The sequence below is a fragment of the Prosopis cineraria genome, unplaced genomic scaffold (genome assembly GCF_029017545.1).
Source record: "Prosopis cineraria cultivar Desert tree isolate PC_DT_omini unplaced genomic scaffold, ASM2901754v1 PC10, whole genome shotgun sequence".
NCBI lineage: Eukaryota > Viridiplantae > Streptophyta > Magnoliopsida > Fabales > Fabaceae > Prosopis > Prosopis cineraria.
In genome coordinates, this window is record NW_026555341.1 from 19,441,189 (window position 1) to 19,466,569 (window position 25,381).

The 25,381-nt window shown below is 32.9% G+C and overlaps 2 protein-coding genes and 1 long non-coding RNA gene across 3 annotated transcripts; all 3 read left to right on the forward strand.

Moving 5' to 3' along the window:
* Positions 1-1,212: 1,212 nt before the first annotated feature.
* LOC129322480 (uncharacterized) lies at positions 1,213-4,251 on the forward strand. The gene is made up of 5 exons (XM_054968792.1): positions 1,213-1,261; positions 1,741-1,772; positions 1,890-1,897; positions 2,338-2,437; positions 2,530-4,251. Exons 1-5 carry the CDS (start codon positions 1,213-1,215, stop codon positions 4,249-4,251), a joined length of 1,911 nt encoding a protein of 636 aa, XP_054824767.1.
* Positions 4,252-9,410: 5,159 nt separating this feature from the next.
* On the forward strand, positions 9,411-10,196 carry LOC129322481 (probable nucleolar protein 5-1). Its single transcript, XM_054968793.1, has 3 exons — positions 9,411-9,618; positions 9,676-9,746; positions 9,825-10,196. The coding sequence occupies exons 1-3, from the start codon at positions 9,411-9,413 to the stop codon at positions 10,194-10,196; spliced, it is 651 nt and encodes a 216-aa protein (XP_054824768.1).
* Positions 10,197-15,780: 5,584 nt separating this feature from the next.
* On the forward strand, positions 15,781-23,363 carry LOC129321366 (uncharacterized). The gene is made up of 6 exons (XR_008595985.1): positions 15,781-16,748; positions 21,648-21,865; positions 22,552-22,644; positions 22,746-22,820; positions 22,898-23,193; positions 23,287-23,363. It is a non-coding gene; the product is annotated as an uncharacterized LOC129321366 (long non-coding RNA).
* Positions 23,364-25,381: the final 2,018 nt, after the last annotated feature.

Below are 25,381 nucleotides of genomic sequence, written 5' to 3' on the forward strand. Positions count from 1 at the left end.
TTTTATAGTTAGGATCGAGTGAAGTGCTTAATTCTCTTATTAGCATGACCATCCAAAGCATGTTTCGTTGGCTTTTTATAATGGTATTAGTAATCGTGGTAGTCCACGTTCATAGTTCCATCCATGTAAATCTTGTTAGAAATCGCAACACATCTAAAGGGGGTGAGTTCAGTGTTTATCAAAATTTTCAATTTTTTTAAACATCTTGGAAAATAGAGTACATGTATGTTTAAGAAAAATTAAGTTTTAAACTTTGTTTATAAGAATGTTGGGAGTTTTACGTAAGAATGTTTTAGATCAATTTAAAAGTGAAAGTTTTAAGTAAGAGCTTGTAAACACTTGAAGTGCAGTTTTAATGCAAAAACATAGCGTAAATAAGAGTTGTTGGAAATGTAAAAACACAATAGATTGAGAAAGTTTGATTCAAGGGAAAATGACAATTACAAACCTTAAAAAAGTAAAACCATTTTAAATGACTGTGGTCTTTATTTACAATTAAAATTTTAACAAGTTTACAGAATTACCTTTAAAAGCAAATGCAGCAAATATCTTATCAAAGTGTCATTTATTCAGCGTGAAATCCTTCTCCTAGCTTCAAAACTGCTTGATTTGCCTTAAATGTTGGTTTTCGTGTGAAGTGGGGCGTCTTGTAACCTATATTTTGGTCTTCGATAAAGTGCGTCATCTAACAATCTACATACGTGCATTCCTTTGTTTTTTTGGTTTAAATATGTGGACCTGTGACTGGTTTGATAGTGTTGTAAGCGTAACTACTGAAATCATTAACATGAGATGAGAATATTTGCAACCATAGTTGTGAGAACTAGGAACCATATTTGGAATTGGATTGTTTCCAACTTTGGTTTCTAGTTTTTCCAATTATATCAACAATATTTCCAATTTATGTTAGCTAATTCCATTAGTTAATATTTATCTAACAAATTGCATGTGCACACATTTAAACCAGAGAAATAAAGATATATTGGCATCATGCCAGTATTATATCTCAAGAATGTTAGCTAATTTCATAAGGGAGAATCAGTCTAAAGTCCCATGAAAGCACTTTAAATACGCTAAGGTCCCATGAATTTAAAAAATAGCTGCCAGGTCCCTAGGGACCTAAGGGTGAATAAGTCTGAAAGTGAAATTACCCATTTGCCCTCTAGCATTGAAAATAAGATTTTGCTTGCGCGCGCACGTCTGAGGAAACCCATGATCAGCAATAGTGAAGGTTGCTGCATATCCATGGTTGTTGATCACGGTAGGATCATCTTCACTTCCTCACGTCCATGATTACAACCGTTGTCTTCATCTAAGTGAGTTGGGAGTGTTTCTTCTGTAACAGCAGCATTTCATCGGCAGAAAATAAATTTTCTAGGTAAACGATAGTTGGCCGTAAACGATTACGTAAATTACCGATCAACAGTAGCATATCCATTGTTAGCTGGGTAAACGATTTCTTGTGCGTTAATGATTTCATTATTGTCTAAGGGTAGGATAATGCTTTCTGGGTAAACCTACGATCATTCAGTTTGCATAGCTGATATATGGAATAATCTGGCGCAACACTGTTCCGTTGACAAATATCTGATATGAATATCCCTCTACATGTTGTCAATAGTGTTTTGTTGTGTTGTCAATATGAGATGAATAGTTGTCAATACACTATACTGTGCAGGCTAACCAGTAAAAATGCAAGCACTACTGGAAAACATGTATTATGTTATTTTTTTCATATAGGACAATTTATATATCATTCTCAAGCATCTGAGGTAAGCTTGTTTTGTTGAAAAATCTCTGCTATTAATGAACACTATGTCTTGTCAATAGTGGATAAATATGTTGTTAATATACATTGTTTAGTTGTCAATATACTGTGTGTGGTGCAGGTTGACCTGTAAGATGGCAAGTTCTTCAGGAGAACATATATTATGTTTTTTCCATATAGGGGGGCATTTTCAAAATGATGACTAAGGAAGTATGCAATATGTTGGGGGGAGTGTTAGAACTAGAACAATAAAGGAAAGGACAACATATGAAGAGTTGACAAGAATGATATCATCAATTATAGGAAATGAAAGTAATATAATCAAGTTAAAATTCACAGTCAATGTTGATACATGTACACTTGTAGATTTAGTTGATGATGATGGAGTAGAACATCTGATCAAATATAACAAACAAAGTGGATATGTGTATGTAGTTGCAAATGGGAATGACACCATAGAAGCATCAATGGATTGCCCATTAGAGAACCAACATGTATAAGTTGTGTAAATTTGTTTGTTAATGCAAATATGTTGGAAAGAACAATTGTAATGTTGTCATTGAATGCAGGATTGATAATTTATTGAGAGTTTCAGATGGATGCTCTTTCTCTCCACCAAGTATCTATCCTGAGATTGAAGACTCGGAATTAGCATGCGCTGTACAAATGGTACCTACACCAATACCTGAAATGAGTTCTATGAAATGGAAGGATTTGTTAGTAGGTAAATGACAGTTTTTTCCTAATGTTGATGCCTTTAGACAAGCATTGTACAAGTTAGCATCTCTCACAAGTTTTCATACAAGTTTAAGAAGAATAACAAAGAGAAGATCATTGCATATTGCAAGGTGGAGGGCTGTGAATGGAACATTGCAGCATATTCAATAGGGAAAGATAATGAGATTTTAAGGGTTACAAAATTCAACAATGATGACACCCATAATGAGCAAGACAACCTTATTGTGTCACACCCGGCAAGGTCAAAATTAACATCATCAATCATGGTTGATGCTCTAAGGTCTAATATAGATAAAGGTGCCAATGAACTTGTAAGAGACTTGTATAGAGAGTATGGTGTGCGATTGAGCTACAGTCAAGCCTATATGGGAAGAGAAAAAGCATTGCGGGAAATACATGGTCGTGCAGAAGATTCTTATAGCATAATTCCTTGGATTTGTGATCGATTAATGGAAACTGATCCGATGACAGTTGCAAAATGGAATGCCTCAAATAATAGATTTGAGAGGCTATTCATTGCTTATGGATGCTCTATATCTGGTTTTTTAGGAGGTTGTCGAGCCATACTTTATGCGGACGGATGTCACCTAAGCAGTCCATATAAGGGAACAATGCTGTCAGCATGTACATATGACGCTGATAATGACTTATTTTCGGTAGCATATGCCATTGTTAGTAGGGAAACATTAGAAGATTGGTCTTGGTTTCTTCAAAATGTCAAAGACATAACAAGATCAGTGGAATTAACAATTGTTTCTAATCGAAATAATGCGATTATTGGTGCCGTGCAAGCTATATTTGGTAGTGGTGAGAGACATGCATTTTGCTACCGTCATGTGAAGGAAAATTTTAACACAGCATTTACGAAAATCAATAGAGGTAAGACGTGTACCTCGAGCAATATAAAAGATAATGCATTGAAATTACTTGATGCAATTGCCTATGCAAGGCATGAGGCTGAATTTAATGTTGCAATGGGGAATCTAAGATTGTTTTGTCCACAATTGGCACAATGGGTTGAAACCCAAGGGGATGTACATCAATGGGCTCAATGCAAGTTTGGATATAAACGATGGAATAATATCACAACTAATCTTGCAGAATCCTTTAATGCTTGGATTGTGAAAGAGAGAAAACACAATGTTAATGTCTTGATTCATGAGCATAGAGAGAAATTGGTAAAGAAGATGGTCGCTAGCAAAGCGGCTATGGGAAATTGGAAACATGGTGTCAAGCCTAACGTTGAGGCAAAAGTTATGGAGCAAGTTGTGAGAGCTGAAAATTTACACGCACAAATTTATAGAGAAAATTTGATCTCTATGCAAACTATATCAGTTAATGGACTAATACACTTGAATGTTGATCTTGCAGCACGTACATGCTCTTGTTTAGCATGGCAAATGAGTGGAATACCTTGTGCACATGCTTGTGTAGCAATCAAGCTACTTCATGGCAATGTGTACAATTTTGTGGATGAATGTTACAAGTTTACTGCTCAAGAACAGATATATGCCACCAGTGTGAAGCCGATAGCCACACATGACTGTCCACATCCAGAAGCATTGACGGTGACAAATTTATTAACCGAAACCTTTTTGGAGCCACCAATGACTAGAAGGCCTCTTGGTAGGCCAAAGAGTAAAAGAAGGGAATCTCAATTCCAAAACAAAAAGGTGTACCGTTGTGGAATATGCCATGAGATTGGTCATACCTCCAAGACTTGCAAGAATCCTAATCCATGCTAGAAAATATTACAGACAAGTGTATTTTTTTGTTTATATATATGGAAGTTGTTTTTGTTTACTTTTTGGTTTATTGTACATAATGTATTAGCACTTTTCAATAGCAAATGCATAAATTGTAAATGACTTGATACCTTATAGTCAAAGACTAATGGCAAGTAGTCAATAAGTTCTTGCACCTGGTTGATTTTTGTAAGGATTAACAGCACCAAGTGCGTCAACACTTGTCAATAGAGAATTAACACATTGTCAATATAGTTATATCCACTTGTCAATAGGCAACGGAAGTAGTCAACAGGTTCTTACACCTTGTTGAATTTTAAAGAGAATAATAGCACTTATTGCTTCAGCACTTGTCAATGTCGAATTACTACCTTGCCAATATAGTTAATAGTACTTGTCAATATCCAAAACTAAGTAGTCAACAGGTTCTTGCACCTTGTTGAATTTTAAAGGAAATAACAGCACTTACTGCCTCAGCAATTGTCAATGACGAATTACTACCTCGTCAATATAGTTAATAGTACTTGTCAATCTCCAAAGCTAAGTAGTCAACTGGTTCATTTAACTAGCTGATTTTCCAAGGAAACGACAGCACTTACTACCTCAGCACTTGTCAATGGCGAATTACTACCTTGTCAATATAGTTAATAGTACTTATCAATCTCCAAAGCTAAGTAGTCAACTGGTTCATTTAACTAACTGATTTTCCAAGGAAACGACAGCACTTACTACCTCAGCACTTGTCAATGGTGAATTACTACCTTGTCAATATAGTTAATAGTACTTGTCAATCTCCAAAGCTAAGTAGTCAACTGGTTCATTTAACTAGCTGATTTTCCAAGGAAACGACAGCACTTACTACCTCAGCACTTGTCAATGGCGAATTACTACCTTGTCAATATAGTTAATAGTACTTGTCAATCTCCAAAGCTAAGTAGTCAACTGGTTCATTTAACTAGCTGATTTTCCAAGGAAACGACAACACTTACTACCTCAGCACTTGTCAATGGCGAATTACTACCTTGTCAATATAGTTAATAGTACTTGTCAATCTCCAAAACTAAGTAGTCAACTGGTTCATTTAACTAGCTGATTTTCCAAGGAAACGACAGCACTTACTACCTCAGCACTTGTCAATAGCGAATTACTACCTTGTCAATATAGTTAATAGTACTTGTCAATCTCCAAAGCTAAGTAGTCAACTGGTTCATTTAACTAGCTGATTTTCTAAGGAAATGACAGCACTTACTACCTCAGCACTTGTCAATGGCGAATTACTACCTTGTCAATATAGTTAATAGTACTTATCAATCTCTAAAGCTAAGTAGTCAACTGGTTCATTTAACTAGCTGATTTTTTAAGGAAACGACAGCACTTACTACCTCAGCACTTGTCAATGGCGAATTACTACCTTCTCAATATAGTTATTACTACTTATCAACGGTGAATTATTAACTTGTTAATGTACTTATAGACACTTGTTAATAAAGTGATAACAACTTGTTGACATGCAATTAATAAAACAGATTGTCTGCCACATTTACAAACTTGTAATCAGCTTTTATAACCAGCGTTATCTAAGTTAACTACACAAAATGAGCTAACTATACAAAGGGATATGATGATCAATAAAATTATATCCTAAGGTTCTATAAAAAATCTTCTATTTCCTTTTCCTCGTCGCTTGGGATCCTTTTAACAAGGACATGGCTTCGGGCTCCTTCACATTGTTACCATGACTCAGTAGCCACCACAAGAGTTCTACCTTCTTCTTATAGAGGTCATCCTGCACCACAAGTAAGTCTTATAAGGGACAACAACAAATATGTAGTACAAGAAAAAGGGAAAATGTAAAGCAAAGAATGCATACGTTAGAGTATTTTGGCATCGTATACCCACTCTTATCCACAGTGTTGTCCCACGATTGTAACCATGTCATAATGTGCACCCCACAAGTATGGCTAAAAACAAAATAAAAAACATAACGTAAAATTAATTTTTCACATGTAAATATAAGCTTAATGATGTATAAACATAAAAGGAACTCACGTATCAGTTTGCACATGAACTTTAGCCCATATAATGTCCGTGCTAACATCATCCTCAAACAATTGTGGCTTGACTGCACGAAGTAGAGAGTGAAAGCAATTCCTCTGCAAACTCAAGACTTGCAATGTTAGTAATGTTAATTTACAACTAATCAAGAAGACAACGACAAATATAGATGTTGGTAATGTTGAGTGACAAGTATAGACATACGCATCCTCTTACTATCATTTCTTTGGGATCTAGTTGTCCTTTCTTCTTCTTCTTCTTCTCCTTTCCCTTGCCCTTCTTCTCAACATTCTCTTCTTCTTCTTCTTCCTGCTGTCTTTAGAAATAATCCCTGTTACTGACCAATGAATCTAACACATAGAAATTCTTACTCTTGGTCTCAAAGACATAGCAAAACCAGTGACTATGGAAAAGAGTTGGGCCAAAAATGAAATCACAATCAGCAATGTTATATCCAACAAACTCAGGAAATATTTCTCCCTTGTTGTCATCTACCGTCCATTTCAATGGGTTGCTGATCATTTTTAGCATGAATTTAGAACCAAAGATATGTCTTCGGACTTTCCCTTCTTTTTCCTTTTGGTCACCTACCAAAGTTCGGGCAACCATTGACATCACCCTATCACTAATCCATCTCTTTCCACTAAAACATTGTAGCTCTGCACGAGTCAAGTAGTAATTATACAAATCTACAATGATCCTGTTGAAGAAGAAGGAAAAATTAAATAGATTGTCACTAATACTTTAGTCAGTCAATTTTTAGGCACAATATAGGGACTTACTTGTCTCCCTCATCTTCCTCACATGGTGTTATGCATATTTGAAATAATTGCTCCTTCTCATCCATTTTTCTCTTCTTTCCAACATTAGTTCTAACCCATAGAGATTTCACAGCAGATCTTTTATATCTTTTTAATCTTCTAGGATGTTTACTTGATTGTTCTTCTCCTCTTCCTTCCTCATCCTCGACAGAATCTTTCCCTCCTACACCTGCCTCCTTAGCCTCTTCCTCCTTTGAATCGTCATTGTTGCCCTTTTCTTTAGGAGAACCTTGCTGTTCATCATCTTTTTCTTTATCTTCTTCACCTTCTAATTTTTCTTCTTCATTCTCTTCCTCTTTTGATTGTTCAGCTCCTTCTTCATTGTATTCTTCCTCTTCTAATTTTTCTTCTTTATTCTCTTCCTCTTTTGATTGTTCAACCCCTTCTTCGTTATATTCTTCCTCTTCTAATTTTTCTTCTTCATTTTTTTCCTCTGAAGCTGTCCCCTCATCAACAAGTCCTTCCTCTTCTATTTTTTCATCTTCATTCTTTCCCTCAGAATCTATCCCTTTATCATCATCTTCTTCCTCTTGTGATTTTTCACCTTCTTCCTCTCTTGAGCCTTGTCCAAGCGGCATTGATTGTAAGCTCATTAACTCCTCTCCAATGTCAGACACAAACAACAGCACTTTTCCATACAGCCTCCTTACTTCCTGCAAAACAATTACTAACTCAGTGCATAAATAAGACCATATATATTTGTCCATTGTACTCTATTTTATACATACCGGGTGAACAAATGTCGATTCTTGATACACCTTGGTAGATGAACTACCATGTACAGTAGTTGGCTAATGCAAGATGCCTCGATTGCCTTTTTTCTCCAACTTTATTCTTATATTCACTTTATCATCGTCCCAATATTTTAGAGCATCTACGGCTTTTGGACAACCTTGGCCAACTGGAAAATTCTGGAAGCCCCATACCTAAAAACTTGACAAATCAGTATAAACATAAAACCTTTACATGGAAAACTTTGAAAGGCTATCACTTTGGATTAATGTAAATTGAACACACACTTACCATTAGAAAGTAGATACATCCCCCAACGTTCTTCCTCGTCCTTCCCTTCCCTTTGCTCAGCTGTTTCTTGTAGTCTTCTACCTCCTTGCAAAGTTCATTAAAAATGAACGTACCCCAATCATATGCGCTTGGTTTCTTTTATGTCTCATAAACGACCTTCAATATACAGTCGCTAACCTTAAGACTTGCGGTTGGCAATAGCAAGGTTCCCAATGCATACATTACAAAAAGTAACTCAAATTTAGCTACCTCCTTTCCAGATATAATCATTTCAGCTATTTCCTTGTAAGGCATTTTATAGTAAGTATTTCTTAAATTCTTAAAAGCTCTATCATTCACATTGACATCCCCAGTAATCTGCTTACCCTCACTACGTAAGCCCATCAAGTCATTCACATCCTTGGCCTTCATTTGCTTGATTTTCCCCCTTATGCATATTTCACGAGTTGGGGGGTCAAAGGCACGCATCAACTCTCCACAAATATCTCTTTGAATTTTTTTACAAGACACATCAAGAAGCCTATGGAATCCTAGCTTCTCAACCCTTTTTTGTAATTTCTCATCTTTCTTAACATATTTTGCCACTTCACCAAATTGGCTAGGAGAGCAGCGCGTATGAAATGGTACGGTATATCTCTTCACTGTTGTCTTTGCTTTATCTTTCATCTTCCTTTATCTAGAAAACAAATAGAAAAGTTCAATTACATGTGTTGAAAAGAGATATATGCATACTAGTCATTACTAAGTTCCAACTCACAGATTTCTACACTAGTATTGTTTATTAGTAAGAAAAAAACACAAGTCACAAAGGCATGACGGTTCACTAGTTATGACAGTTCTCTAGTCAATAGAGCATACTGTTATTGTCAGTGGAGTTTATGGTTGTAGTCATTGAAGTAATTAGTTGTCATTCATGGAATAAATGATTTTGGTTAATACAGCATATGGTTGTTGTCAACAAAGAAAGCAGTTGTCGTCAATGGAGAAATTCATCCATATTTAAAATTACATATTTTTAAGCAGATTTAGAAGTTAAACTAACCACAATAAAAATATAAAATGCAAGAGGAGTAGTTGAAAGTTGAAACATGCAAATACGCGCCTTAAGTAATTACAAAAATCTCATGCATAGCTACACTTTTGCAACATATTAGAAATATACTTGGTAAGCTTGACTTGATAAACATTAGAGAACTGTGTGACCAGGTTTTGTCTCTTTCAGAGTACAGAGCACAACTATATGATTATCTTAAGAGTAGGATGAACACTATTGCACCCAATTTGACCGCTCTTGTTGGGAATCTTGTTGGTGCTCGCCTTATTGCCCATGGTGGTAGCTTCCTCAATCTTGCAAAGCTACCGGGGAGTACTGTACAGATACTTGGTGCTAAAAAGGCTCTCTTTAGGGCCCTAAAGACTAAGCATGCTACCCCAAAATATGAGCTTATTTATTATGCATCATTAATTGGTCAGCCTGCTCAAAACTTTAAGGGTAAAATTTCTTGATCACTTGCTACAAAGACAGCATTGGCGATTATGAAAGATGCTCTTGGACATGGTCAACATAATTCAATGGGATTGGAAAACAGAGCCAAGGTGCTTGTGCTATTCTCTAGTTAGTTCTCCTACTTTTGTTGTCACTTGCTACCATTTCTTATATATACTTATACACAGCTTGAAGCACGCCTAAGGAGTCTTGAAGGCAACGAACTAGGTAGACTTGCCGGTTCAACTAAAGGAAAGCTAAAGATAGAAAGCTATGACCAAGATTGGAAGAAGGGAGTTGAAGGCTTCCGTCAAGCTCCTCACGGTGCGTCTGTGGATGAGGAAATGCAAGAGCTTCCTGTTGCTGAAGAAAAGAAAGAAAAGAAGAAAAAGAAGAAAGAGAGAAGTGGGGACAATGATGTTGCTCTACAAGCTGATGCTGGCAAGCAATCAGATCAGGTGGAAACTACAAAGAAGGAGAAGAAGAAGAAATGTAGGGATTCTACTGAGGGTGGCCAGGTGCAGGCTGAGGAGGATTACAAAGATGGTAAATTACAGTGAGAAGAAAACCGGCATACAAGCAAAAAAATAGAGACGGAGAATTACAGTTATGTGCGAAAATGGAGATGCAAAAAATTAAAGCCACAATCGAGATACCAGCTAAAAAAAGAAAAGAACAAACAAAGGAATAATGGGAGAAGAAAATGCATAATGAATGGCAGTTGAACCTGTGGTGGCGAGACGGCGGCAGAGGACGACAAAGATAGTCGGATGATGGCAATTAGGGCAAATATGAGTCGCTGAAGTAGGAGCGAGCAACTCTCATTCTTTACTCCTTTGAGTTTTTCACTCTCTAACCGCGAGAATAGTGCTCGGCCGTTAGCTTTGGAGCACGATAGAATGAGGAAGACACAGCCGTCTTCAGTTTCGTGGGTTAGTGGGAAGCAGACCGATTTTTCATATTTCAAATAGAGGGCAAATGGGTAATTTCACTTTCAGATTTATTTACCCTTAGGTCCCTAGGGACCTGGCATCTATTTCTTAAATTCATGGGATCTCAGCGTATTTAAAGTGCTTCCATGGGACTTTAGACTGATTCTCCCATTTCATAGTTATATCAAACCAATTAATTTTATCCAAAATGTTGGCTAATTTCAGTTGTTAATATTTTATCCAACGAAATCCTTCTGGATGTCAATTATGTTATGAGTCTGTTTCATTAACAATTACCATAGCAGAAGACCTTCCTACTAACATTTTTATATATCTTAGCCATTTGCTTGAACACAAGAAGAACATGGGAAAAAAATTAAAGAGCTATTGAATTATTATACAAAACTACTGAATATATCTAACACCACTGTTGAGTATACATTATTATATATCTTAGCCATTTGCTTGAACACAAGAACATGGGGAAAAAAGTAAAGAGCTATTGAATTATTATACAAAACTACTAAATATATCTAACACCACTGTTGAGTATACATGACATAACTCACTACTACAAAAATGAGATTTAGTAGCATGTATTTTGTAACAATAAAAAATAAAACATTATTAATATTAAAGCCGGAGTAGAGAAGTGGCATTTCTTATCTCAAATGCCAAAGCTCATAAATTATTTTTTATTTATAATTTTAGAAAATAACAAGAGGTGGCATTTCAAGAGTGATAAAATGCCACCTCTCTCTTTTTTTTATCAAATTAATATTTTGTTAATCACCAAAAGTAGATAAGTAATGTTTCCAATTAATGATTTTACTCTTTTAATCAAATTAAATAATAATTTTATGATAATTATTTAATTAGTAATTTTAATTAGTGTATAAAATTATTTAATAAATAAAAGCAGAGAGGTGGCCTTTTTGGAGTTTGAAAATGCCACCTCTCTTTTGATTTATTTTTTTATTTTATTTATAGTTAATATATAAAATTATTTAATAAATAAAAGCAAAGAGGTGACGTTTCTTAGGTGAGAAACACTACTTCTCTACTTTTTATTATTTAAATATTTTTATGAGATAAAATAATTACTTTATTATAATTTATTTAATTAAGGATTAATATGTAATTTTATCTTTAAATTATTCATCATAAGAATGTTACTCTTAAACTAATTAAATTGGAGCAATGTTGCCCACGTCATTAAAACGTCTATTATTGTAGCTAGTGGGGTCCACTTTTCATGAGTTAAGGTACAATTTTACTCCTAAATTATTCTCAAATGAGCAATATTTTTCTTATCATTTAAAAAATCATAAAATTAAAAAAATTATAATAATATTAAATGTATATATAAATATAAAATTATAGAATGTTAATAAAATATCATAAATTAAGAATATTATAAATTATAATTTTATAACTTATTAAATATAAGTAAATCTTGGTTAAATTAGATATAAGTGGAGTTAAAAATTTCTGCATTTATACCTATAACTATTGACCGGAGCCATTATTAACAACTCAATTTGGACTAAAAAAATTATTTTCATGATTGAGTTAGATTGGACAAGAGTTATGTTGCTATTAAGCTACAAACCAAAGTTGAATTAGGAACTGGAGCGGTTTTAAAAAAATTAGATGGTTTTAAACATAATATTAAAAAGATTAAAAAATTTTAAAAAATAAAAAAAATTCAAAATTAGATCCTACTAAAAGCTAACTTTATTTTTGAACAATTTAAATGTATAAAATATGATTTGAGACCTTTTTTAATAAAGATGTTAATAGTTATAGGTGTAAATGTAGATACTTTTGAGTCTACTTATATCTAATTTAATCAAGATCCACTTATATTTGACAAGTTATAAAATTATAGTTTATATTTTTTCTTATATTTATTTTTATATACATTTAATATTATTTTACTTAATATTATTATAATTTTATTTTTATATATACATTTAATATTATTTTATTTATTATTATTATAATTTTATTTTTATTTAATTTTATAATTTTTAAACGGTAAGAGCAACATTGCTTCTTTGAAAATAGATTAGGGACAAAATTACACTTTAACTCATGAAAAGTGGGTCTCACTAGTTGCAGGAATGGACATTGCTCTGATTTGATTAGTTTAGGAACAACATTATTATAATGAATAGTTTAGGGGCAACATAGCTCCTTTAAGAATAATTTAGGGGCAAAATTTTACCTTAACCCTTTAATTAATAATTTTAATTAGTATGTCATATTAGATAAATAAAAGAAAAGAAGTAGCATTTGCTTACCTTAAAAAAATGCCACCTTTATACTCTATTATAATTTAGTATTTTATTTTATCAAATTAAACATTTATTTTCTTATAATTTATTTAATTAGTATTTATGATTAATATATAATGATATTTAATAAATAAATAAAGAGAGGTTGTGCAATATTCACCTTGATATTATTAGAATAACACTCCAAACAACACTATTATGATAATCTAGATTAAGTAAATTTCTTATATAAGGCTATCATAACATAAGGGTTTAGAAAAATAAATAGTTTAAATATTGAGATCCCATGAAAATATTTTTTGAAAAGGAATTTGAACTCAAAAAATCATTTAAAATCAATTAAACAAGGTAACGAAAGATAGGAGTCAATTGCAACTCTTAAAACACATCAAATAGACATTTTGAAAATTTTTAGAAAAACCAACGTCTGCCACAACACAGGTATCACCTGCCACAGCGGACGACACAAAGGGACTTTGTCCTTCTTTGTATAGTGTGCTGCCACGCAAGGCAACACTCTTGCTATCATGACAACTCCTCTAGCTAACTTTCAAAGTACGCTATTTCACCATTCAATATTCAATTTAAGCGATTCAAGTCTTCACACATCATCTATTAAGCCTTCTAGCTATTGGCACTAGTCTCATACCTAAACAATCAACCATTTAAAAGTTGGACACCTGAATACAACATGATCTATAATACTTTTAAAACACATATAAGGGTGTCCAAAACCCACAATCTAATGCCAATAGCCTTGGAACCATCTGGACTAACTCAAATGGATCACACATAACCTGATAGATCAAATATACAAGAACAACAACTGTCTATACATAATTGGCAATCAAAACCCTAAATTCATAATAAATCAAAGGGGTGATAATATAATTTTACATAATAGTCTTGGTCATCCACACATGTAAAACATCACAAAAACATCACTTGTACTAGTAGTATCTCAACCTCTAACAATAATTCATTACCATCCATAATATTCTATGCTAAGATACTTATAACATTCTTAAAATTTAAACTTGATTAATTAAGCCTGATTAGAGTAATTGTGTTTATTAGTGAGGTGTGTGGCCAGAGTGGTCTAACGGGTGTATTTGGTTGTAACTTCAACACTAAATACAGGTTTGAAGTGAAGTCAAGTCACCCAGATGTGAACAAAAAAGAAAATTTGAAGGGTGAAATTTTATGCCACATGTCGTGGCTTGTGGATGACCCACTATGACACGTGTGCTAATGTGCCTGAGCAAGACTTCTTTGTGCCATACGCACATATGGTGCGTTTTGTATCTCATGAATTTTGAGAGAAAAGAAAGATAAAATGAAGAGAAGCACAAGATTCCTTTGCTAGGGCTTGCTTTCTTAAAGGTTTGGAAACATATTAGAGCTAGAATACATTTAAAGTAAGATTTTTAAGCTCATTTCTACCTTAGTCTTTAATTTTCTTTAATTAGGAAGTTAGTGTTTGATTGAGAAAGATAATTTTTGATCCATAGATACTATGGGACCGAACCCATTAATTTAAATAGAGTTAATGGGGGTTGATTAAGCTATTAAAACTGGCATTATGGCTTTGTGAGTGTTGGTGGTTAAGGGGCATTAAATATCCAAAATTTCACCATTAATGAAGTGATTAAGGCAATGTGGCTCCATTAATAATTTTTAAGAGTTTGATGAAGTTAGTATGAGTTAGAGGAAGATAAGAAACCCTATAGGTACCCTTATATGGAAAGAGATTGAATCTTACGAGTGAAGAAGTACTTAAGTTAATAGTAGAAATTATCTAAAAAGGGATATTAATGAATTATATTATGATTAATTGTAAAGTAAACATATTGGCACCATTCAAGCTTTATGAAAAGCTTTGGGAGTAAGTATTTGAGGGATGAAACCTTTGACCTCTTAAAGGTTTGAGATAATTGGGAGAATTCTTTCTTGTGCTTTTGTATATTAATTGATTTATTGAGTTATATTTGAAAATTAAAATGTGTGAAATTGAATAGAATGCAATTGTAGTATGAATTACTTGAAAAATCCACTATGATGATTTTATAAAGTCCAATGACATGTTTCCTTTAAAGTTCAATGATTTTATATTAAGTGGAGTGTGAACACCGTATTTTATCCGGACATTTTTTTAATTTAATAATAAATAATCAAAAAATATAAAAAATACAAAAATAAAATTTAATCCTTTTTTAGGATTATATTTTCAAAAAAAAATATTGCTTAAATTTTTTTTAAATCTCTCTCAAATTATCCAGCCATTCAAAGATATTGAAAATCAATTGTTTTTCTTTTTTTTTTAGACTTAGATATCTTTAAATTTCTCTCCTTAAATCTTTTTGTTCTCCATTTAAATATATATATATATATATTAAAATTAAATTTTCCTTTCCTTCCTTTAATCTAATTAAAAAAAGCATTAACAAGAATGGCAACAATGCTAGACATGTACATACAGAGCATGAGAAGCTTCACAGAGCAAGAAAAGCCCAGATGCAGACCAAAAAAAAAACTAAAACAAACACGAAAACACTTTGAGCTAGACGCATGCATGCACAGCAAAAAAAAGTGCAGAAGGAGCAGCAAGCAACCAACATACGTACACTTTTTTGGCTAGCAGAAAAAAGGAAACAGAACCAAAAATGCAGCATGCAGAGTAGACAAAATAGCAGAGAAAGCAGATGTTACAGCAAGGAAAAGGTGAGATGAAACAGAGCACAAATGCAGCACACACACGCCAGCTGAAATGAGCACAGAAAAATGCAAAAAAAGGAAAAACACACAGCCACACAAAAATGAATAAAGCAGAGCATAAAAGAGGAGAAGACAGCGAAAAAAAGGGAGGATAGAGCATAAGAGACGAAGAGGAGAAGCAGTCAGGGAGGAGAAGAAAAAAGGAAAAAACGTGGAAAAGAACACTGGAGACGGGACACAGAGAAAGAGAAGAAAAAATAGAGGAAAGAGAGAGCTGAGAGAAAATACGGAGAAGACAGAGAGGAAAAGGAACATTGGAGACGAGAGGCACAGAGAAAGAGAAGAAAAAACTGGAGGAAGAAGAGAGCTGAAAGGAAAATCGAGGAAGAGAAGAGAGGAGGAAAACTGGAGGAATGGGAGATGAGAAGAAAACAGAGAAAAACAGAGCACGAAGGAGAGAAAGGAAATGCAGAAAAAAATAGAGAGAAGAGAGCATTCGGAGAGAAAGAGAGAAAGAGAGAAGGAGAGATGAGAAGGAAACTAAAAAACAGAGCTTGAAGGAGAGGGAGGAGAGACCGAAGGAGGCAAAAAAAAAGAACAGAAAGCACAAGAGCACGGGGGACGGAAGAAAAGAAACTCAAACTGAACGAGAAAAATGGAGCAGAAAACCAGACATAGAAGAAAAGAAACTGGAGCATAAGAAGCAGAGCATCGAGACGAGGAATTTCTGGGGGAGAATAAGACAGAGAAGGAGTGCTATATCTGGCAAGAAGATTCTTCTGAAACTTGAAAAAATGAAGGAAGATAAATTGGCGGAAAGTACTGCGCCGGACACCATCATCTTTATCTCACCCCAAAAACTTGGCAAGCTGCACAGGACAGCTGCATCTCTCATCTTGCTGCTTCTCTTTCACTTTATGTTTCTTCCTCTTATGCCTATGGCTTTTACTTCGATATTTTTCCTTATTCTTCTTTTGTCTGTTATTCTTCTTGTGCCTTTTTGAATGATGAGATGAATCATGCTCGCTGTTAGATGAACTTTCACTTCTGGAGCAGTCGGACATGGAAGATGAATAATATGAATTAAAGAGCGGTGGTGCCTACGACATGGTTTGCAGTAGGATTTAACCTTTAGGGCTTCTTTATCTCGGACCCGGTGACTTATGTACGTTCTTTCTTGCTTAAAATTTTGTACTCCTTTTAAAATTTCATGTGCCTGTTTCTTTCAATCATATTATTTTGGAAAAAAATTAAGAGTATGCATATGTTTAATGTAAGACTATTGTTTATTCACAAATAACTTTAAGGCATCAACTTCATTTTGATTTTCATGCAAAATAAATTAGGTAATTAATGGTGGTGATGGTATGCGGATCTTGTTAATTTTAATTGTTGGATGCTATTACCGTTACTCTTATCATTTTCTTTCGAAAGTCATATCTGAGCATTAAACCAATTAAAAAAATTTGAGAAACATATCTTCAAGTCAAAAAAGGAGTGAAGTGTCAAAATAATTTCTTTCTCTATTCTTTCGAAAGCTAACTCATATTTTGTACCGACTGCAAATGTAAATATTTTGATTATCTATTTGTCGTGTGAGATTTTAAGAATCTCCGTAGACATTTAGAATGATTTTATACTGTGTAAATCAATAAGATTTTGCAGATATGAAGATCAATCTTATACGTATTTATAAGGGTTTCAATGACCCACCATAGAAACTTAAATTAATCACATCATTGTGGGGATAATAAGTCCTCACAGATGTATTGATTATCAATTTTTATAATAAATAAATAATTTTTGTAAATAATGATATAATACATAATTTAGAAAAATTAATTAATCAAATTAACGTATTTAAATTGTAATCATATTTACCAATTATATCTTTTAGTCATGTGAGATTTTTAAATCTTCGTAGACTTCTAAGATAATCATATTATCGTATGAGTCAATAAGACTCTGCAGATATAACAATTAAATTTTTAAAATATATATATATAAATTATATATTAAATTAATCAAATTAAGGATGTATTTAAATAAATTTAATTCATTTATCGTGTGAGATTTTAGAATCTCTGCAGATATTTAAGATAAATCGTATTACCGTATAAGCCAATAAGGCTATACAGGTATGATGATTAAAATTCTTTAAAAACATGTATCTACATGCTAAAAAATTATTATTAACACTTAAAAATGTACATAAGAATATAAATAAATAAATTAAATTGCTAAACTCTTTTATCGTGTGAGATTTCAGAATCTCCGCAGATATTTAGAGCAATTGCATTACCATATGAATCAATAAGGCTCTGCAAATACTGCGATTAAAATTCCCAATCATAAAACATAAAGAAAAATAATTTTAAACCCTTTCCTTTCTTTATTAAAAATTCAAAAATGGAGAAAATAATTAAAATTAAATTACCTTTTGTAATTTAAAACACACATATCAAAATTTCAGAAATTATTTTATTTGCAAAATGGTGAATAATTTCTAATTAATTTCTCTTAAAAAAAATATTTTCACCAACAAACTTTTAAGCCCGAACTACATGGACTTTGATCCCCATCACAGGGTACGTAGGCCTCAGAGTTAGATTATGAGTCAAGTCTGTCCTCCCTCGTAAATAAATAAATATTTCTCACTTAATTCTTATCATTTTTTTAAATGCATGAATATAAAATGGATAATTAAAATAATTATAAAATCATATTAATAGAGCACAACAAACTTCAAGTAACCGTTCTGATGAACGGGTGTTGTAGGGTGCCTAACACCTTCCCTACACTCAACCGACTCCCGAACCTATTCTCTGTTTTCATAGACCCTTATCCTCCTTTTAAACGGTTTCTTGAGATTTACCTCAAAATCCCGGTGGTGACTCCTTGTTCGATCCGGTTCCCGCCACGAGGGCTAGGACCTCCGCTCGTGCGCCGTCTGCGTCGCATTTTTTCGAGTGCGACATGGAGTCTAATGACTTTATGTGTAAGAAGTACAATGAAATAGTATTATGAAGTCCTATGATGTGATGTTTGAGAAGTTTAATAATTGTGTGATATGTGGCATTCAATGATTAATTGTAAATGGAGTTTATGACTGTGTGTTTTGGAAAGTTCAATGACTATGCTTAATGTGGAGTTCTATGATTAATTGTGAATATGTGTAATAAGAGTACCATAAGATAATTAAGCATGTTTGAGAAATGAATACTTGCATATTGTGAGTTATTGCATATTTATGCATTACATAGTTATGAGAGGTGGGAGTTTACCTAAGAAGAGGAGTAGAGAATTAAATCTACATGGCAAGGCTTCTATTAGAGCTTGATGGTTAGCCAGGATTGATTATATTATCTTACTTATTCAATAAGGGACTATCCTATTGGTTCAATGAGGGACTCAAACCTAGCTAGTTATCCACTTGTTTAATGAGGAAACTAGTCTAGGGAGGATGACATCCTATCGTGTGAGAAATAAGGGAAACCATGACTCACAAGTAAGTTGGGAGACCTTAGCTAGGTAACTTTTCACACATGTTTTGGCTAAGGTAGTCTCAATGTATAGATGATCCCAATGTGTTTATAGTCCATAGTTACATGTCAGAGGAATAAAGAGAATATAAGGGAGGTGTGATCATACATCTAGTAATAAAAAGAGCCACATGGTCGTTTGTTTTGTGACCCTAGTAAAACAACTCATGTAATGAGTTCTATTTCTACATAGAAATGTGTTACTTAATCATTATTTTATAAGCATATATATTATGAATGATAATTTGAATTATTCTCTTGAACATGTTAAAGGATTTGAAATTAATTATCTCTACCACTTGCATTTAAATTGATTCACATACATTAGTATGGGTTAGATAGACCTTGATTATTGAGTAGTTGCTAAAGAGGATAAGATCGAAGAAGACAACCTAAGGCATAGGATTAAGATCCTATTAGTAGGCCTCCTTTACTTTTTGAGTATTTATGTGTATTTTTCACATGAAATTGCTAACTAAGATTACTTTATACTGTGACTTACTTGCACTATAAGTTTTATTAATTTATATAGTATATTTTAGGCCCTAAGGTATATGTGTATGGACTATGGGATCTATGGTAAGGCCAAAATACTAGTTCAAGTGAGAGATGTATATGATATGTGAATTACGTTATTTAATTAATGAAATATGAGTATTAGAGCTCCCTCTTCTATTTTTGAGATTAAGGGATTGAGCAATAAAAACATGGTCTATGAGTTTTATTAGTGATATGGTGTGTTACATAGGTCCATCTTAGTCTATTGAGTGTGGTCTAGTGGTGTTTGTAGCTTTTTGCTTTTGATATGAGTTTTGGGCACTCAAATTTTATGTAAATGGTGAAAATGAGAAAATTTTAAAATGAGTGTCCGAATTTTGTATGACAAATAATTTAAGTGTGAAACTAAAGTCATTAGCTAAAGCTACAAGAAAACTCTCTATAGACACCCAAATTACATCAATCAGATATTAAATAGAGAAATGAGATAAGATAGAAGTTGTCTCGGGTGCTGTCAAATGACAATAGAATTCTATTGTCAAATAGCGTGCAATGTATCATAGCGCATTGTGCCTGAGCCATAACGCATGGCACAAAGGCTTACGAGCCATGGCGCAGGTGCAAAAAACTACAATGCATGCCTCAATTTTTGCACTATTTCACTGTTTTCCAATTTTGAGCAAATGCACTAATTCCTATAATCCCATATTTCCACACATAAAATAAACTCTGATTCTTTATTGTAAAGTTCTTTTAGAATGTTTTTAATTTTGAAAACTTGGGATCTCACTTATGAAATTTGACAAGATTGGTAATTATCATAATATTTATGAGTTTGGGGAGGATTAGTAAGGATAACCTTACTTGTCCATCCTTGAGTTTACAACTTGCTATCAGGATATCACAATACCCACAATTCACATATATCGATGCAAGTGACCCTAAAAACACACATAATCCTAAGTTAGCATAAAAATTCATAAGTTATTCGTTACAATATCAAAATAAAAAGAGGAAGAACTATACAAACTAAAGCTCTTCAATTATCGATAAGCCCTTCCTTCCTTTTGCTCTTAATAGATCTTTCAGTAATAGAATAACTCACAACTATGTTTATCACTTGGTTTGATAAGAGTGGTGAATTGGTACTCCATGTTTATGGTTAATGGATTTCAATTTCACATACAAGATCGTGCAATGGGGAAAAAAAACTCAAAACAGTGGAGTGATGGCTTTGGGTGATGATACTAACTTTAAAAAGGAATATTATGGTGTGTTAGAGCATGTTTATGAGTTGTCTTACATAGGGAATAGAATAGTATACTTGTTTAGGTGTCATTGGTGGGATGTAAGTCATATTGGTAGGGGATGTAAGGTTGACAAGTATGGATTCACAAGCGTGAACACTCAATATTCATTATAGACAGATGAACCATTCATTTTAGCATCTCAAGCAAAGCAAGTTTTCTATGTGGAAGACATTATCAATCTTAGTTGGCTTATTATTATCAAAACCAATCCACATGACTTATTTAATATGCCATTTGATAATGATATTGGTGCAATTGATAACAATGTTGTGATTAATGAAAAGGCCTATCAGCAGTTGGTGGTTGACTTGAATATATTTACTGAAAGTTTAATACAACCTGAGCTATTTATTGACTTGCTTAGAGATCATGTGCCATTAGAAACTTTTGTTGAAGTGGGTGAACCATCACAAACAAACAATTACACCACCAGCAATTTAAGATTCATTGGAAACACTAGTACACAATCACAATCACTAGTGAATAAAGATAGTAAGGAAGAGGAGTTACTTGATGAAAGTAGCACAGACACTGAAAGTGAGAGTGAAGAGAATGAATTATAGGATATCAAATCACAAGAAATTGATGCAAGTAAAAGTGACACAAAAGACCAAAATATATGTGTTTTAATACTATATATTACTTCTTACTTGATCAAAATGTTTTAATGCTATTAATTTTGCTTTATTAACCTTACTACTTGTGTTCTTGTAGGATATGTCTTCAATGTGTAAAGGTAGATATTGAGGAAGAGGCCAAGGTGGTAGAGGTCTTACTCTTAGAAGAGGAAGAGGAAGGCTTACTAGTATTGCTCCACAACTTTTACCCATTCAACAAGATAATAACACATTTCAAGCCCCTCAAGTAGATTTGCAAGAACCATTATTTTGAACAAGATGCAACCTCTCCCGTTACACAGATGAGTAGCGCAAGTAAGTTTTCTTTAACTTTAAATAATACAAATCAACTAGTTTTCATAATGTGTTGCATCTAATCATTTCCTTCCTTTTATTTGAAATATAGCTTCTAATAGTTCCTAAAAGAAGGGTAGAGGTATTTATAAGGAAACTAAACTTGACCTTCAGACAAAGAATGGTATTAAGCTTAATTTGAGACTTGCAGACAATGCAAATAGAGTATTGGAAGAACATGCGAGGGGGTTTGCATTACATTGTGGTTATGTTGTTAGGATCACAATTTCTTACCAGTAATCCTCAAGCAACCCTGATGTTGCTATTGAAAAGTGTTGGGATGAGTTTTTGTTGAAAGTTATGGTATTATTTTCACCAAATATATATAAATTTACTATATCTTTTCTTATTAAATTTCTAATAAGTTTATATGTTTATGTTTGCTTTAGGAAAAATATCAACCAAAGGAGACAATGAAAAAACAAACTAGGGATTAGAAGAGTAAGTTACATAGAGATTATTATCAAAAATATACTACTAATGAAGAGATGTTAGGTAAAATACCTCCATCCATTAGACCAATTGAGTGGGCTTCATTTGTATAACATTTTAGTTCTGATGAATTTAAGGTAAGCTTTTATATTTTTGTAAAGTTATAATATTCATAAGTAAAGTGAAATATTAATCAATTTAAAATTTTATTGCAGGCAATAAGTGCAAGAAACAAAACAAATAGAGGAAAGCAAGTAACAAAACATATTTGTGGACCTCGATCATTTGTAGAACTTGAAGATAGATTGGTAAGTTTTTAATTTTAATATCTTTATATCTCTATCATATTTTTTTCATTCATGTTTTTTTTAGAGATCCTGTTACTAGAGATTTGCCGTCACCTGATCAGATGTGGGAAATACAGCATACAAGGAAGATTATAGATGGACATTTTGAGTGAGCAGATCATTCAGAGAAAATTCATGTATGCATGTTCTTGTATCATTCAACTCTAACTTATTATATAAATCAATTTATTAATTAACTTTAATTTTTTTACAGGCTTGACTCAAGGATCTTGTACAACAACAAGATTCAAACAATGATTCCCAATTGACTTCAGATTAGATTTTAAGCCAAGTTCTTGGTAAAAGGTCAGGGTATGTCATATGTAAAGGTTGTGAAGTGCATCCTGTGAAAAAAGGGCTCAATCTCAATCTTTTGAGATGGAAAAAATATGACAACAAATGAAAGTAGATTTTAAGAGGAGACTTCAACAAGAGCGTGAGCAGATGGAACAAAATTTTTCTCAAAGAATTCGAGATAAAGTGGCTGCCATCATGGCTTCATTTCAGTAGGTAATTATTAATTTTACATTACTTATATTTATATTATTTAGAATTTGATTAATTATTTTTAAGATAAATTATAATTCATTTTGCTTTTTCTAGGGACAGTCTCAAGCACCAGCTCCAACTCCAGGTTCAACTCCAACAAATGATATATGAAGTGGTGGTGTTAGTTTCAATAGTTTAGCTACAAGATTAGCTTAGTTGTTGTATTGCTTTCCCTCTCATACATTGTTGGATTGCTTTTGTATTTTAATGTTGAATCAGATTGTTGTTATTACAAATTCTTGTATTGTAATTCTAATTCTATGTCAGTATTGTGTTATTATATTATTGGTTGTTGAATTTTAATGTTATTATTGCCATATATTATGTTGGATACAAGGAATTAAATGTAAAATTATAAATTAAAAAATTATTTTTTCTGCAAACAACTTTTAGCTGTAACCATAAGTTGCCACAAAAGAGTTGAAACATTAGTTTTATGCCTTGGCCTTTAGCGGCAATAAATTTTGCCACCATAACTATCGTTAGCAACGACAATCTTTGCCGTCAAAAGTAGATAAATTTTTTCTGCTTGACTTTTGGTAGCGACACTTTATTGCCGCCAAAAGTTTTTATCATTAACAACGACATAACTCCAAAGTTTTGGCGAAAACTTCCTAACTTTTAGTGGGGAGGTCAACTTTTGGCAACGACTATTTTTGTCATCATTAAAACTTTGTAGCAACAATCATTATGTCAGCAAATTTTTGTCACTGCTAAAGACCTTTAGCGACAACATTAGCAATTTCTGTTGTCACTAAAAGTCTTATTTTTTGTAGTGTAATCCAGGCTTAGCACTTTTCAACTTCCTAGCGTTAGCTCTGCTCTCACAAGCGTACAACATGCTATCAAACATCCGCGCAATTCAAACACATGCAATCTCAACCTTGGGTACAAGGGGAGTCTACTAACATACAGCCAAAATAGTTATAGTAATCTATTAACAATAATATCAAAAGCATTCAACATCAGTATTCAACTCTACCTAGCACTCGGGGAGCACAACAACATCATTTAGTATCCATAAGTGTCCTCTAGCCCATACAGTCCATCATACAACATGAAACCAAAGTATATTAAAACAAAAACCGAACATGTTATGTAGTCCAAGGGATCCTAATGTCATGACAGCACATCTGAAACAGTAGGAACAGTCAACAAGTGAGTCTAAGTCTTTGTAGTAGGAATCCTCCCTTTTACTCCACTGATATTGTAATGCTCTCCTTACCAAACCACACTTAACCATGATTATCTACACTACCATGATAATTAAAATACAACTAATCATCATCAAGTTTTACCATGATAGAAAAGGTTTAACCTTCTTTAAAATAGCCAACTGCAGAAAAGAATAAAACCATAGTTAAATTGTTTACTGTAGTTGAAAACGAGCTTACTTGTATAATATAATATTAAGAAAATATTCTGCTTGTTGGATAATAATAGCCAGACACCAAAGGAGGGTAAATTGAGTGTTCTTTAAACTTTTTTAAAAAACTTTTCCCAACCCAAAATTGAAGATGAGCGAAATAGAATTTAATGCAGAGATTTGCTAAAATAGATTACCAAACTTATTCACACTTATCAAACAAAGATAATTAGAAGTCCATGAACCTCTAAATTAATGTTAATCACAAATATTAAAAACATAAAAACTAATTCTTTAATAACTAATATCAAATATTATTTTGTGCATCAAAAATTATTTTGTTTAATAGTTAATAGGAAACATTATTCTAATATTTATAATTTTTAATTCGAAATCACTGAACCAAACTGCACTTTGTAAATATCAATAGCTAGCATTATAAAGTTTAGTTTAAAAATTATTTTTACTTAACAACATTTTATATTTTAAATAATCATGAAGTATTATTTTTTACTTAAAATTATTTTTTATTTTTTATCGACCCCGTGCATTGCTCTGATCATGTACTAGTATTTATAGAAATTTAATACTGTGTGTGTCTGTGTGTGTGTGTTTTTTTTTTTTTTGGGAAAACATGCTAGCATGGTACCTTATCGTTGCGTTTTTTCTATAAAAGCTCTCGCCCTTCTTGCCTTATGATTTTAGAATGTTTTTAAATAAAAACACTTCGACATAGGCGCTCCGGTAGCTTTTTCCTGCAGCAGCATGTAGTAAATTTTAAAA